The sequence below is a fragment of the Trachurus trachurus genome (genome assembly GCF_905171665.1).
Source record: "Trachurus trachurus genome assembly, chromosome: 23".
Classification (NCBI taxonomy): domain Eukaryota; kingdom Metazoa; phylum Chordata; class Actinopteri; order Carangiformes; family Carangidae; genus Trachurus; species Trachurus trachurus.
In genome coordinates, this window is record NC_139912.1 from 21,171,255 (window position 1) to 21,187,454 (window position 16,200).

The 16,200-nt window shown below is 41.5% G+C and overlaps 1 protein-coding gene across 1 annotated transcript; it reads left to right on the forward strand.

The window, feature by feature from the left end:
- The first annotated feature begins 1,908 nt into the window (after positions 1-1,908).
- il17ra1a (interleukin 17 receptor A1a) lies at positions 1,909-15,911 on the forward strand. The gene is made up of 11 exons (XM_083999600.1): positions 1,909-2,176; positions 2,970-2,994; positions 3,476-3,622; positions 4,029-4,147; positions 4,327-4,453; positions 5,918-5,965; positions 6,061-6,209; positions 8,195-8,269; positions 8,383-8,452; positions 11,564-11,677; positions 12,917-15,911. The coding sequence occupies exons 1-11, from the start codon at positions 2,084-2,086 to the stop codon at positions 14,389-14,391; spliced, it is 2,442 nt and encodes an 813-aa protein (XP_083855726.1). The 5' UTR covers positions 1,909-2,083; the 3' UTR covers positions 14,392-15,911.
- Positions 15,912-16,200: the final 289 nt, after the last annotated feature.

The following is a 16,200-nucleotide window of genomic DNA, read 5'->3' on the forward strand; positions in this document are numbered from 1 at the left end:
GGATACTGAGGGATTTATTGTAGTCTTATCATTCCAACATTGTACCTGAACAAGTTCAATTGAGCAGCTCAAAGGGATAGTTCAACATTTTGGCAAATTGGCCCATTGCCATCATCCCTATAGTTTTAGGAATAGGTTTGTTAGCTTTAATTGTCGGTGCAAGCTATTTTTAGAACAGCGGAGCAGAGCCGTGAGCTGCTCAGAGCTACAGAGGCTCATGGAATTTCTTGGTTTCCCTCATCAAACTCATCAAATACACAATCCAACAACTCCAAAACACACAAGTTGTGACCTGCATATTCACCACGCTATGAGATAATAACGGAACATTACGAGACAGAGTCTCGTTTTCGAGGCAAATGCAGAGACTGCTTGCCGAAAAACCCCAACGAGAACGAGCATCAGCAGTTTTGCAAGGATTTACCACGCTTGCACTGACAATTAAAGGTAACAAACTACTCCTAAAGGGATTATGGCAATTTGCCAAAAATGTTGAACTATTCCTTTAAATGTTTCTCACGTTACTGTCTGTATCCACACAATTGAACAAAGTACAGCAGGTAGATGAAGAAGGTATGTTTGGTAATTGTAATAGATTGGATGAGCAGTTTGAGTGCAGAGCTGTTACAGGGCAGGAACTCTTTAATGGGGATAAATATTAATCTGACAGGAGTAAAGATTTATGAAACTTTATGGAAAACTATGAGGAAGGTGGCATTTGGACGTTGTGCATTATTCTAAAGTAGCCTGCCAAAGGAAAAGTATTCAAAATCCTGCAGTTAAAGTACAATAAAGCACCAGGAACCCATGTTGGTATTACAGTAAACCTCAGCAGCACCCAAAGGTCAACAGCACCAAGCTCTAGTCTGTTAGGCCGATACTGTGGAGTAGGTGTTTAAGATGATCTGGGCTCTACTGTTACCAACTCTTGCTTACATGGAAGCACAAGGCTGGTATTAATGCTATTTGAGGTAAATGAGATCCTTCTGCAGTTGAAACGTTTGTGCCATCTAGTGGTGAACATGTCACAATGCTATACAGTATGTATTGAGTAATGAAAATTACTGAGAATAACTAAAGTGCAACTTAAGCCAGTCCCACTCACTTCATACTTCCTGTTCTGATGCAGTGAACGGCAGCGACAGTCCGCCTGGCTCAGCTCTGTTTGTGGTTTCACACCAGCTACAGAGTGTAACTGGGACATACACATCATTATGTTTTTTGTGTGTGTGTTTTCCATTTTCATGATTAAGATAAAAGATGAAGCAGAGAGGTGTCACTTTGAAGTTGTGTGATAGAGCCCACGCAACAAGGAAAAAACTTGAATAGCTACCAATAATGTTGCATTCAATGTCTATATTTAAAAAAAAGCTAGAAATCACTATTCATTGCAGTTTTCAGAGAACAAAGGGATGGACTGTCTTCATACTTCATACAAGATACAGTTTTTTAGTTCAAGTAGCCTATGTAGCCTACTATGTCAATGTTGTTGTTGTTTTTTTACTTATTGTGGAAGGAGCTGCAGCCTGAGTGATACGCAGTTACCCACTGAAAATGCATTCATATAGTATATACTACCACTATAACAAAACGTTTTAACTAGTGTGATACAGGTACTGTATGAACCATGAACCCACACAAAAAGCAGTAGCATACCCACTACAACTAGCTACACCACTGAGCAGGTTATGTGTCTTGCACATGAACATGAGGGACTCATATCAGTCATTGTTTTATAGTAAAAGCTCTAACATTAACACAACCAAACAAACATATTTGCTCAATTTTGGTTTGTAGGCTATCTGTCGCCCGGTAAAAAATGGTGATAGACAACTTTACAGAAGTAACTAGAATTCCCATGCGACCTGAACGCATCAGGTGAGTTTCTTGTAAACACAGCAGGTAATTTCCCTGAAGCTCCGAGGAGGAAGTTTTCATTAATCATCGGCAGCGTCAGTCACAGCAGCTGCTGCCGTCTTCGCTTCAGTTCACACGTTTTTAAAGTGATATTTTGTAATGGCGGCACTGAAACGCTTTGTACACCGGGACTGACAGCGTTTAGTTAGGCTACTGACTCCGGAGGATGTTTCTCACTGGGCTTTTGGTTTTACTGTGTGCGTCACTGTCGCCCGCGGTGAAGGTGTTAACATGGCCGCCCCTCCGCTGTCCTCGACAGGTGAGCGCCGCTCCACACGGACACACGGAGGAGAGTTGTTACAGTGTTACAGTATTGTACTTACTGTTAGTACTGACAGTGGCTATACTGTCTGTGTGTGTGTGTGCCCATAAAGTTTTATTCAACAGAACAAATAATTTCTATTATGTCGTAATGTTGGCAAGTCTATGTGGTGTTTATGTAGGTGTAGTTCAAGTCCAGTCATTTTGGTCAGTGATTCACTTTATTGTTCCTTTGTGTGTGTGTGTGTGTGTGTGTGTGTGTGTGTGTGTGTGTGTGTGTGTGTGTGTGTGTGTGTGTGTGTGTGTGTGTGTGTGTGTGTTTTAACTGCTCTTAAAGCCTACGTTACTATCTTTTTTGATATTTTTACTACTGTTTCTTGCACAATTATTTGTAGGTTTTATTAGACTGTGTGATGTATTTATTATAAAGTAGCTTAACATCTGTGCTTTAGTTATAGGCTACACTGAATTTTAAAAAAATGACACTGGGCAAATGTATTTGAGCAAACACAACATTAATCTTTTTTATGATAATGATACTACCCTGTTTGAGACATCCAAATTATACAAATACATTTTGTTAATGAATAATTATTATTTGTCTTAATCTTGTTGATTTGGCCTTTTCTCTAATAAGTTTATTGTCAACATAAAGTTCTATGTGACAAAGTAATGGAAAACATATTGCTGTTTGTTTTGTTTTTTTTAAATTTGGCCTTCTCCAAACCATCATGTGTAATTGGTGAAGTAAGAAAATTAATAAGTCTTCTTTGTCTCTTTCTCTGCCTCAGGATTTGAATTGCACGGTCAAAGAAAGTGAGTAAATGCTTCTCTTCTTATTTCTAGTTATTGTGATTACCCTGTTGCTCTGATTCTTTTCAGAACATGTTGAATAAAGCAGATTGTTATTCACTTTTCTTTAACCGCAACTTCACACATCACAGATTTGAGTTTTGGAGCGTTACGATACTGTTACTAAATAGTTAATCATCAGCTAACTTAAAATTTACCCCAGCGCTGTAAAGCTGTGGAACCGTTTCCTGCATTAAAATGAAGCAGAGTATAACGCCTCCTGCCTCCACGCTGCATGGAGAAGAGAAAAACACATCACAGTGCCCAGAATTGTCTTTATTACTTTTTATAACAGACCAACAGTTTAATTGGAAGCCACCTTTTAAGAGCGCTATGTAAAACCTTTTCATTTTTAAATAAATGCTGTAAACAAATGCATGATGATTAAATTTCAGATGTAATTTCAGGTTTCTGACATGTAATTTGTGTGTGTGTGTGTGTGTAGGTAACTGTATGGACAAGGGTTGGCTGAAGGTTAATGAGTACACTCCCAGCGGTCCAGAGGCGCTGCAGGTGTCTGTGGACACCAGGCGGGACGAGAGTGGACACCTGCACCCTGTGCTGAATGCTACCTGGAAGCTAAGGGATGATGGTCAGTCAGTCAGTCAGTTTAAAATTGTAAAGATATATAAAATAACTAAGGATCATAATTATAGTTTGTCTTGTAAATATAACAATGGCTGAACAATCACCACCACCACCTGCTCCGGACGAGAAAACTTATAAAGTGCCCCGACATAAACTAACAGCAGGTGTATAACAACAATGTGACGTCATTGATACACTTTGTAACAAATCAGCAGCTTAATGATGGTTAATTATTTGACAGACGAAGTGGAGGTGAATGGTTTAAATTTTACCCTGAACTCAAATGAGGTGGTGGACATCATCTTATCTGTCTGAACTTCTTGACTAAACATCCTTAGCTAAGTGTATTGTTTTTATGTTTTTTTGGGTGAAGACAGGAAGTGACCTCTTTTGTGTTTTTGTCCCATCAGGTAGTATCAGTCACCTGACGGCCACAGAGCTTCAAGTTCTGGTGCTGTCCACCAATCAGAACCTGTGTGTTCGATACTCTATCAAAGGAAAACTCAAACAGGGTTCACACCGTGAACAGGTTGGTGGCTCAGTTCAATTCAATTCAATAAAACCTTATTTGTCCCCAAGGGGCAAATAAAAACTATGACTTGTTCAGTTTTTCAGATGATGTTGATATGTTAATGCCACACAGACAGGATACAGTTTGGATTTCTCACTGAACCCGTGTCATAGCATAACACCGTTTTGTATTTTCAGTGGTCGTTCTCAGCTAACATGGTGGTGTTGGACCCTGGTCAGACCTACCTGGTCTCTGTGTTCAACATCCCCAAACCTGACATGGACCACAGCGTGTATGACGTCAGCGCTGAAATCACTGTTCCTGGTGAGTTTAGTTTAATATTTGACATCACCATCCAGTCGTCTGTAACTCTATAACTCTAAATTCATGCAAAACTGCTGATGCGTGTTCCTGTCAGGGGCGGTTTTTTGGCAAGCAGTCTCTGTATTTACCTCGAAAACAACTCTGTCTCGTAACGTTCCGTTATTATCTCATAGCGTGGTTAATGTGCAGGTCACAACTTGTTCACCAGAGCATTTTGGAGTTGTTGGATTGTGTATTTGATGAGTTTGATGAGAAACCAAGAAATCCCATGAGCCTCCGTAGCGTAGCTCTGAGCAGCTCACGGCTCTGCTCTGCCGTTCTAAAAATAGCTTGCACCGACAATTAAAGGTAACGAACCTACTCCTAAAACTATAGGGATAATGGCAATGGGCCAATTTGCCAAAATATTGAACTATCCCTTTAAACCTCTGCTGCTCTATATGCAGATGACCTGACTAGACTTCACAGCACACTGCTGCATAAAAGTGCATATTAACGTGGGAGCAATGATTTCCTGCATACTTGTGTATGTTTCACACTTTCAGATAAGATCGGTTTATGTGGTATGCAAATGCACAGATGGTGTGAATTCTAATTAGTGAGCTTCATTTGTAGAACAGGTATTTTTCTTGTGAACACAATAACTCCAAAACAATTCAGAGCAGAACCGTAACACTTAAACTACAGGTTCCCCTAATGCAGTGAGGAAGCTAATTAGACTAATTGTTTTTTTGAACCTCTGTTAGCTGTTAGTTACTGTTCTTATTTATTCATTTCTGCTGTGAGCAGTCTGTTTCCCGTGTGTGGGGCTTCGATAATATGGATACCTGGAATATCTAGGATTTGTGTTTATATATAGACATACGAAGTATCTGAAACATCATAGCAGCTTTATAAGTTAATCTTTTATTATTTACATTCAGTTTGATTCAGGCACTTAACAGGGTATGTTGAAGAACTTACACAATTATGAGGTCTCACATCTGGAAACAAACTTTTTAGTGTCCCTACACAAGTATGGAAAAGTATGCAATTTGATTTTATACATTTCCAGGTCTGGAAAAGTATGGAAAATGGAAACTATTGTATGGACATATATTTATCTTAATACTTATCTGGGTTTGGTCTTATGTGAAGTTATTTGGGTTAATTATTTTGTATGCGCTATTAACTACAATCTCCTTGGTGACAAATTCAGAATAATGAAAACAAATGATTAATTGCATACTTTATTTGCAAGGTACACATCTAATTACTCAAATGTCACAAATTATTTGAATTTTTTTAACTGAGAAGTCTGGAAATTAGGGTCTGGAAAAAGTATGGAATTTTGACATTTCAAATGTGTAGGATCCCTGTTTTTAAATGCCACAAATACAGTGTGACCCGACAACGGTGAAGTTTTGTTCATCAAGTTTCATCCTCACTTTGTTTGATGGATTTCTGTGAATCTGGTTTCCTCAGATTGTCAAGACTCCAGGATGAAGATGACCCAGTTCTGCATAGAGAGAGGTGAGTCACTGATGTTCTGAGGGTCCAGGTCCAGTGAGAATGAGTGACTCAGGTGAACCGTGTGTTAACGTGCACGTCTGGTCTCTGCGCTGTAGGAAGTCTGTGGCAGCCCAACGTCAGCATGGCCGAGGTCAGGGGAAGCGTGGCGCTGGCCGTCAGCTTCAGTCCCGATCCGCTGTGTGACGAGTACATGGTCATCGTGAAGTGTTCCACTTTTCAGCCTCAAGTGCATCGCGTAAACAAGGTGAGGTCGCTGCGTCGTGCCGGCCGTTGAAGCGCTTCTTGTGCAGTGGGCCGTGTCACACAGAAGATGAATGCAGTTTCCTTTCCAGTGGATTGACCCAGAATTACAGTCAGAGCTCATTACAACATCCTGTGTGTGTGTCTGTACCTTAGCCTACTTTTTACCCCACTTTGTTTCTTTTCACTGCAGGAAACTGTTCCATTTCCTGCAGTGCTTTTATGCTGATTTTGGACAAAACCACTCATTATATTTACAAGCTACCTGACTGTATGAAACTCTGCAGTCTCAGATTTTGAGACAGTGGCGTTATATTCAGCATGTAACGACATAAACCCCAGTCTGTTTTTGCATTTCTACAGTGGCATGTAAAAGTTTAGGCACCCTTGTTCATAATTTCTCTTAATGTGAACAGTTAAGCAAGTGAAAGATGAAATTAAATTACATTTTAAAGGGCCCATATTATGCAATTGGAAATGCTGCACTGCTTGACGTCACGAAGCACCGAACTCAGGTGACTCCACCTCCCGGTACTTCCTCATACTCCCCCTGTGCCAGTCTGGAAAAACGTGAGCTCCGCCCGGTGACACTTTTCCGGAACAGTCCCCCTCCACACACACACGCTCTCTTTCTGTCTCTCTCCCGTCCGTCATTTGACATGAAGCGGTGCGGGAGGAGCCGCCAGATGATCGGTTTGAATCATTGACTGAAAAACAGCCGTCCGTCATTAAAAATGAAATCGTGGACTGGAGAATATTGAAACGATACCGCTTCTCATCAGCGCAGCGGTCCTCATCACGGAATGAGAGACATCTGAACGAGGAAGTCTCCTCCCCCGGCACAAAACCACGTCAATATTCTCATCAGTCCATACAGTGCACAGTTTCACACAGAACTTTCTGATGGCTGTAGGAGTCCATGTAGGCTATCTCCTTCTGCCACAGTAAAAAAAAAAGGAACATTTAAATTTTTTCAGACAAGATGCGAGTCTCAGAAACTTTTTTTTTTTTTTCGGAAATCAATGCCCGACCCCATTCCCAATGTCAACATTGGCACATGTACCTGTAGTGAAAACCACACCCTCTCCCCGTGACAGGTGTGGAGTGGACGTGGTTTACACATCTTATTTGCATTTCAAGGTGCAGACACAGAAATGGCTCGTTCTCAGGAGAGCTCTGGAGAGACACTTTCAGATTGCTGAGATGTAGAGCTGCAGATTGATTTGGGGACAATACACTAGGAATACTATATGGTTGGACAACTTAGACCCATGTGAAATGGTTGAAAAACAGCATAATATGGGACCTTTAAACAATTTTTTTTTTTAATTTTCATTTTTTACATTCAAAATGACAGAAAAGGAAAAGGGCCTGCAGCAAAGGTTTGGCCACCCTGCATAGTTAGTAGCTAGTAGCCCCCCCTTTGGAAACTATCACAGTGTGTAAATAGTAAATATCTTGTCTGATGGTCAAAGTTATCTGAGAGCTCAAGTCTCCTGGGTTTCCTATTCGTTTGCAGGCTGCTGCTTTGTTTCTCCTTTTCACTCTAAAATTGTTGAAAACAAAATAATACACTGATATTCCTTAAAATATTCCAAAAGAGTGTTTCATGTTTAACTTTTTACATTTTGCAGATAATTTCATCTTCCACTTGCTTCACTGTTCACAGTAAAGGGATAGTTCAACATTTTGGCAAATGGGCCCATTGCCATAATCGCTATAGTCATAGCAGTAGGTTCATTACCTTTATTTGTCAGTGCAAGCTATTTTTAGAACGGCGGAGCAGAGCGGCAGGTCTTATTTGTTAGCTTACACCAATTTGCCAAAATGTTGAACTATCCCTTTAACAAAATGATACTGTATGTTGAAACTTACCAGGATTATAACCAGACTCAGCCAATGATTGTCTTAATAAATGTTCAATGGGCTACTTTTCAATGCTGTACCTTAATGATGAAATGATTAACATAAAAACGCTCTCTTCTCCAGGGCAATCACACGACACTGAATGCAACGTTCAGCCTTGACAAATGGCCGAGCTCCTGCTGCCAGTTCCACGCCTCGGTAAATCTTTTTCGAATCTGTTCCCCGCTCAACTAATGTCTGTGTATCGCAGAAGGTTTTTATTTCTGCCTCCACAATCTTAGAGTTAACGTGACTTTCATTCTTCACTGCAGATCAAACCTCTGTTCCCACAATGCTGCAGCGACTGTGCCCGCTCCGGAAAGACTCTGGATATTTGTCGAGGTACGTTATCGCTGTCATGATCCCACCGCAGTGAGTCTGTGGGAATGGAGAGATTGCCACCTCCACTCTGCTGTCCACATTCCTCACATTTTTACTCTTAAACTGCCTGCGATCGGTGCTGAACTACAGTGCTGGCAGTGAGGAGGAAACAAGATAATATCGTGTTGCGTAACAGAAGATTGATAGATAACCTCCCCGTATGTCAAGATCAAAGTTTTTTTTAATTCAGCAACGTAGTTCAGCTTCGATCAGGATGTGGCTACATGTTGTCTTTATCCTGTTTGTCCTGTTTGTTGATTTATAATGCAAACTGTTCCCTGTTCTGTACAGTTTCCTTCTCAGTAGAACAGAGACATAGTTTCAAGCCCATTGATAATTGAATGATCACCCTTAACCCTTTGATGCACAACATGGGTCTAAATAGACCCGAGTGAGTTTTTTTGTGCTATATCTTTGCGAAAAATTTATTTCATCATATAGAATTCCAGGTATTCCTCAATTAACTTGTTTTTGATCATAACACATCCTTATTTGATTTTTTACTTTTTCACCGTTTTTAATAAAAACACATTTTGTATCACTACCCCTCTAATGCGCAACATGGGTCTAAAATGACCCACATTCATTTCCAATGTGATTTCATGCTGAGTGATAGTTTCTTTGCTGTAACTTTTGAAATCTATCTATTTTATGATTGAATGTTCCAAGTATTATTTAATATCTTGTTTTTTATTAGTGGGGTCATTATTTCCATTTTTCATTTCTTACTTGTGAACAAAAATGAACAAAAATGTCTCAGTGAGTGGACCAGTTGAAAAAACAAGTATAGCAAGAATACTTTAATTTTAGCATTCCCTCACTATCTATACCAACAACAGACCATTGTTTCCTTGATTACATTAATGACTAGTCATTACTTGTCCTTTTTCCCCATTAATAGCTCTGTTAACATATTCTACTGTGGTCAACAGCTAGCCATAGTTTATTCTATCTGAGTAGGCTAGGCTATTTCAATGTTATATCCTTGAAATCACTGCACAGTATTTATCATTTTCTTCAGTAAATATTCTTTTTTAAGCACATATAATCATATTTACTTGTTTTACAATTATTCCAATTTACCTAAAGAAACATTTGATGACTCATTAAAGATAACTGTGCATAATTGATCAGGTAGCTACATTACTTGTCATAAAGGGAAATACCTTAATATTAGCAAGTTAGCTAACTGTTAACATGATGACATGTTCTAGCTGGTGACAACAATAGAATAATATTCTATTGTAGACACCAGCTAGAACATGTCAACAGCTACCTAGCTAGCTAGCTGGTGACATGTTCTACTGTAGTTAAAGCAGAAGTGAGTGATCCGGTCGTTTTCGCTAATGCTGCGTTCCAGGCAGGCTTTTGAAATCGTAAATTACAGCTTCAAGTCACAACTTACGACTTTGTAGCGTTCCAGGCAACCCACTCGTGTTTTTCCGACCTGTTTTACCGGTGAAAGTCACTATAACGGCCACTCGTAACTTCCGACCGGTGAACTCGTACCAGATCGAACTGGTACCACTTCACGGTCGGAAAAATAGAGTTTCCTTGAACGCACCATAACAGTCCTCGTCGCTACGTCACCACATTCACGGTGTCCCTTGGCTGCACACACAGCCCTGCATGCCGTTCTCTCTCCTCATTGGATAAAAACTGTAGGATACGATAAATGTTTTATCTTCGGCTCAGAGCAGAGCAGAGGGACTGAGAGACCCGTGTTTCAGTCCAAACACTCTATGTAAGTGATTGCTGTCGGAAGATATAACTATTTAAGACTTATATTAACACAAATATATCACTCACTTCTGCTTTAACTAATACAGTAGAATGTAGAAATGTCAACTGCTAGCTAGCTAACTGGTCCACTCTCTGAGACTTTTTGTCTATTTGTTCATAAAATAAGAAAGTAAAAATGGAAATAACACCCTGTAGTAATTAAAAACAAGATATTCAAATTATACTTGGAGGATTCAATCATAAAATATATTGATTTTAAAAGATACCACAAAGAAACACTCACCCAGCATGAATTCACATGGAAAATGAATGCGGGTCATTTTAGACCCATGTTGCGCATTAGAGGGGGTGTGCATACAGTATGTTGTGCATCAAAGGGTTAAGGCCAGGATGTCTTCTTTAGAAAATATATTTCCTCACTTCCTCATTCTCTGTATGTCTTCATGTTCCTGACCACTAAACACAAGCAGGCAGATGAAAGATAAGTGTCGTTAGTTTAGTTGGAAAAGCGAGTAGATAACTAATGTCATGCCTGAGATCTCACCTCCACATGAATCACTCCTCATCAGGTCACAGTGGTCTTGACCTCGGACCAAAATAAAACATTCTCTATAGGCTTAGGAGTAGGTTTGTTACCTTTATTTGTCGGTGCAAGCTATTTTTAGAACAGTGAGCAGAGCCACGAGCTGCTCAGAGCTACGCTACGGAAGCTAATGGGATTTCTTGGTTTCCCTCATCAAACTCATCAAATACACAATCCAACAACTCCAAAACGCTCTGGTGGACAAATTGTGACCTGCACATTCACCACGCTATGAGATAATAACAGAACGGTACGAGACAAGAGTTGTTTTCGAGGCAAATGCAGGGACTGCTTACAGGAACGCGCATCAGTGGTTTTGCATGAATTTGCCTCTAAAACAACTCTGTCTCGTAACGCTCCGTTATTATCTCATAGCATGGTGAATGTGCATGTCACAACTTGTCCTCTGTAGCATAGCTCTGAGCAGCTCACGGCTCTGCTCTGCCGTTCTAAAAACAGCTTGCACCGACAATTAAAGGTAACGAACCTACTCTTAAAACTATAGGGATTATGGCAATGGACCAATTTGCCAAAATGTTGAAAAACCTTTAAAACCTTGACCTGCTGATGGTGGTACATAGATGAACGGACTAAAAGAACACCTTAGAGGATATTGTATGGAGAAAACCAGGAGATCTGTACAGACCTGTGTCTTGCCTGTATGTCTCTGTCATGACTTGTTACCTCTGTAAAACAAAACAAAGAAAAACAGCAACACATAATCAAGAAATGATGTTGTGTCACAGTTCCTCCAACAGAAGCCCCAGATGATTCATCGTATGTGTTCATCATCCTGGGTGTGGTGTTCATTTCTGTGGTGATGGCAGTTGCTTTGTACGTCCGCTGCAGGAAGAAGAAAGGTTAGTCTCAAATACTGAGACTTTTATCTAACTCTTCTAATTTCATTTAAAATACAGATTTTATTTTACCCAGGGGGTAAAATCCCATTTTTTTAAAAAACGGACACGGAGCGTTGTAAAAGGTTTGACACCAGAAATGATATCTAGGAACTTCAAGGATTAAAACCTGGGTGGACAACCCGGTCAACTAGCTGCTGGAAAGCTACAGGGGGCCAAAACCCCTTTCTTGGGTCATTTTGCTGGCGAAATGATGTAAATGCAAATATTTAGCTACTACAATGGCATAAATAGTCATACAACTATACAATTTGGCAGAGAGTATCTTGACACATAGGGGGAGGCATTAAAAACAAATTCTGGGGTTTGTTGCAACTCGATTTTAAGATATCACCCTCAACATCCCAAAAAAGACCAAAAAAAGTACTGTTCGCCTGACAAATTCTCATGAAAATTATTATTTTTCAGCACTTTATGGAGAATATCTATGCTTAACATGTATATAGAAAATTTCCTTAATTCATAAGCTTCCATTTGAGTCCAAGATAGCCTTTCTACTAGCTACTGGAAAGCTACAGGCTGTCTCCAAACAATGCAACACCTATTGTGAAAAACTACATGTTAACTGGCCTGATCAGAAACCATTCTATTTCTGGTCTCCCTCAAGGTGAGCAGATAGATAGAGAAGACCACTGGCCACAGCAAGTGGGGCTTTTGAGATAGAAAGGCTATCTTGGACTCAAATGGAAGCTTATGAATTAAGGAAGTTTTCTATATACATGTTAGGCATAGATATTCTCCATAAAGTGCTGAAAAATAATAATTTTCATGAGAATTTGTCACAGTAGTTTTTCGGGATGTTGAGGGTGATATCTTAAAATCAAGTTGCAACAAACCCCAGAATCTTTTTTTCATGCCTCCCCCTATGTGTCAAGATACTCTCTGCCAAATTATATAGTTGTATGATATTTATGCCATTGTAATACCTAAATATTTGCATTTACATAATTTCGCCAACAAATTACCCAAGAAAGGGGTTTTGGCCCCTGTAGCTTTCCAGCAGCTAGTTGACCGGGTTGTCCACCCAGGTTTTAATCCTTGAAGTTCCTAGATATCATTTCTGGTGTGAAACCTTTTACAACGCTCCGTGTCCGTTTTTTTGCTTTGCCCCCTGGGTATTTTTTGTTTATATTGTTTGAAACGACTCATACTTTGCTGACGGCTTCTCCTCTGCACTTTTAGGCGAAGTCACTGAAGCGGATGAAGTCCACGTGATAGGTGAGAACCAGCAGCAGATCAAACAAGCCCCCAAAGTGCTGGTCATCTACTCCCAGGACCACCGCCTGTACAGGGACGTGGTGCTGAAGCTCTGCGCCTTCCTCAAGATCAAGTGCGGCACCGAGGTGGTGGTGGACCTGCTGGACACCACCTCGGTCGGCATGGTCGGCCGCGTCCGCTGGCTGGAGTGGCAGCGGCAGCAGATGACCAACCCGTCGGACAAAATCCTGGTGCTGTGCTCCAGAGGCGTGCAGGCCAAGTGGAGAGCGCTGTGCGGCCACGGTCAGGTGACGCTGAGGGAGGACGTGCTCTCCCCGACCGACGACATGCTCACCCCGTTCCTCCACCTCTTCCTGCCCGACATGCACCAGGCGGGCATGCTGGGCAAGTACATGGTGGCGTATTTCGACGACATCGGCGGCGAGGAGGACATACCGTCGGTCTTCGACATCGCCGTCAAGTTCAAGCTGATGAAGCACTTCGAGGAGCTCTTCTTCCGCATCGTCGACATGGAGAAGTACCAGCCGCGCCACGTCAGGCACATCGAGGGCATCGGAGGGGACGAGTACTTCAACTGTCCCTCGGGCCGGGACCTGAAGAACGCCATCCAGACCTTCGAGGCCTACCAGCTGGAAAACCCCGACTGGTTCGAGCGGCAGTGCGTGCGGAGCGAGGAGGAGGCGATGACCGAGGCCGACGCGCTCATCGAGAACCTGCGGATCCCCCCGGTCCTGGAGTGCGTCCCCCTGATCAGAGAGGGCCCCCCCGTCTACGTCCGCGAGGTGGAAGTGGCCGAGAACGAAGACAGCGTTCACGTCCTCGCGCCCGAGCTGAACGCGCAGCGGCAGCTCCCGTCGGTGGTGGAGCTCCAACCGATTGTGAACCCCGAATTCAGACACGGGTATCCGTCGAGTCTGGAGCAGGTGCTGCCGGATCACGTGAACCCTCACAGCCCCGGGACCGAATCCGTCTACGTGCTCGAGCCCGTTTTGAACAGGCCGCCGCCGCCGAGGCAGAACCTGCTGCCTCTGGAGGAAGAACCACGGTATCAAATTCCCGTCGAGGACAACGAAGAGGCCTCGCCGCTGTTTAAAAGCCACGTGGTGCACTCCGCCTGGGACCCCAGGAGCTCGGTCCTACAGAACTCCCTAGACTCTGACCCTCTGGGATCCTCGTGCACGAGCGTGCCGAGCGAGTATTACCCTCCTTCTCTGGTCAGCCGCTCCGTGCCCGTGGAGATGGAGGAGGATGAGACCGCGGAGCCCGGTGGAGGAAGCTGTCCAAACAGCGGATCAGATCAAGGCTACATCTCCAAAATGTCCTCGGCGCAGCAGGAGCCGCCTCTGAAGGAGGATCCACTAGCAGCTCTGGCCAAGCTGCAGGAGGAGCTGTTTCAGCAGAACCTCGGGTTCTCTGACACGGGTCCTGAAGAGGACTGATGCTCACAGTCCACAGCACTCACCTTTTAATGACTCTAGTCACTGACATTATTAATATTGTCACGTTAGAGCTGCAAAAAAAATCATATTACAATCATTTGGGCTGCATTTCATTTAACCATAAAAAATGAAACAATGATGAAACATGTTTTACATGCTGAATGTGATACAGTATCTAGGCCAGTGATTTTCATTATATCTTGATTAACTGTGCAGCCCGGGCTGAAATGTTATTCATTTATTCAAGCCTTCATGGAACAAAGAAGTAGACACAGTAACTGGTGAATTGTCCAGATGATACTTTTGTTGTCCAGTTTAGTGTAATTTTCTTATTGAAGACAAGATGTTGTTGGACTTCTTGAATGTAAATATTTGCACTCTGTTTTCATGACGGCAGCATCTTGTGAACTGGACTATAAGGCCAAAAAAGCAGCAGCTCAGTTTACACATCCTGTCAGTTGTTCCTTTATCCCAGCTCACCGTACCTAAACACACCTGAAGCGCCTGAAGGTAACACCAGTAGTACTACACACATCTTGAGGAGATAACCTACTTGAAATCTAGTTTTAATTCCTCTGTTATTTTACATCTCATCTCATTTGAAATCTTACATGGTTCAGTTCACTACACAGTATACATGCGTTTTTAATCAGTTTACCACTAACAAACACAGACAGTACACTTTACACAGACAATGGTAGGAAACACAGAGGTTATTAAAGGCCTGCTGCAACTCATTTTTCACCCCAGGTCCCACTAGTGGGTTAATGTGGCCCTGGTTGGTTGTGAAGAAAACTGACGAGTCAGTTATTGAAGTTGAACATTACGCCATAACACTGGCTTCAGAAAGACAACCTTGTGCTGCATTCAAGACAACTCAGAACTCAGATTTTTCCGACCTCCTACTTGAAAAAGTGCAACTGAATGCCACCTCATGTCAGAGCTACCCCTCGGAAAGAAATCGGTGAAGAACCACACTGTCAATGGTAAAACATTGATCAAAATGCATTTTCAATGTTGAAATATGTTATGAAAGAAATACACAATATTTTCTTAAAATATTTTACAGATTACTCTTCGATTTTAAATGTTTTGTTTCATTTTTAAAAAATGCTTCTAATTTAATTGTGTCTGTGCCCTTTGTAATGTTTTAATGCCTTAGTTACACAAAGCACTTTGAATGTGAAATTAAATGAAAGTTTGTCCTGGTCCGCCATGTTTGTGGTTATTCTGGCATGGTGCGTCTCGAACACTTTGAAGTGGTAAATGGAGTTTTCAACTGGGACATTCTGAGTTGTCTCGAACGCAGCATTAGTCTTTGAACTCGAAGGACCAAAGACAAAACCTGAGGTTTGCTGTTGCTGTTTTCCTGTATTGAAGGCAACATTTTTTAAGTGATTTTTTAAGTTACATAATGTTTGAGATTGTTATAATTGTTTAAGGATTACATTGTTGATTTACATTGTTATTTTTCTCTCTTTTTATAAAGAACATATGACAAATAAACACTTGGTACAGTACGTTCCGCAGATTTATTTCAGGTTTCAACCACAGAATACTCTGACTTACATCTACAGTACATAGATTGGATTATATCAGTACAGATATACACCACACGACTTTATAGTACAGGTAGAGTCTTATGTGTAAACAGCGATATTCTTTCCCTGTAAACAAGTTTGAAGAAAAAGGAAAACCCACGTGTTTAAGGTACAAGTGTTTAAATTGTACACGTTGTGTTTGTCATTGCACGTCGCCTAATTAAGAAGAAAAAACATAAACATGAATCTGTGATTAGCTCCTTTGAAG

Coding starts and splice junctions, on each gene's coding strand:
- il17ra1a (XM_083999600.1), top strand. CDS start 2,084: ATGTTTCTCACTGGGCTTTTGGTTTTACTGTGTGCGTCACTGTCGCCC. Junction 5,966..6,060: donor CCAGTTCTGCATAGAGAGAG/GTGAGTCACTGA, acceptor TCTGCGCTGTAG/GAAGTCTGTGGCAGCCCAAC. Junction 6,210..8,194: donor AAGTGCATCGCGTAAACAAG/GTGAGGTCGCTG, acceptor TCTCTTCTCCAG/GGCAATCACACGACACTGAA.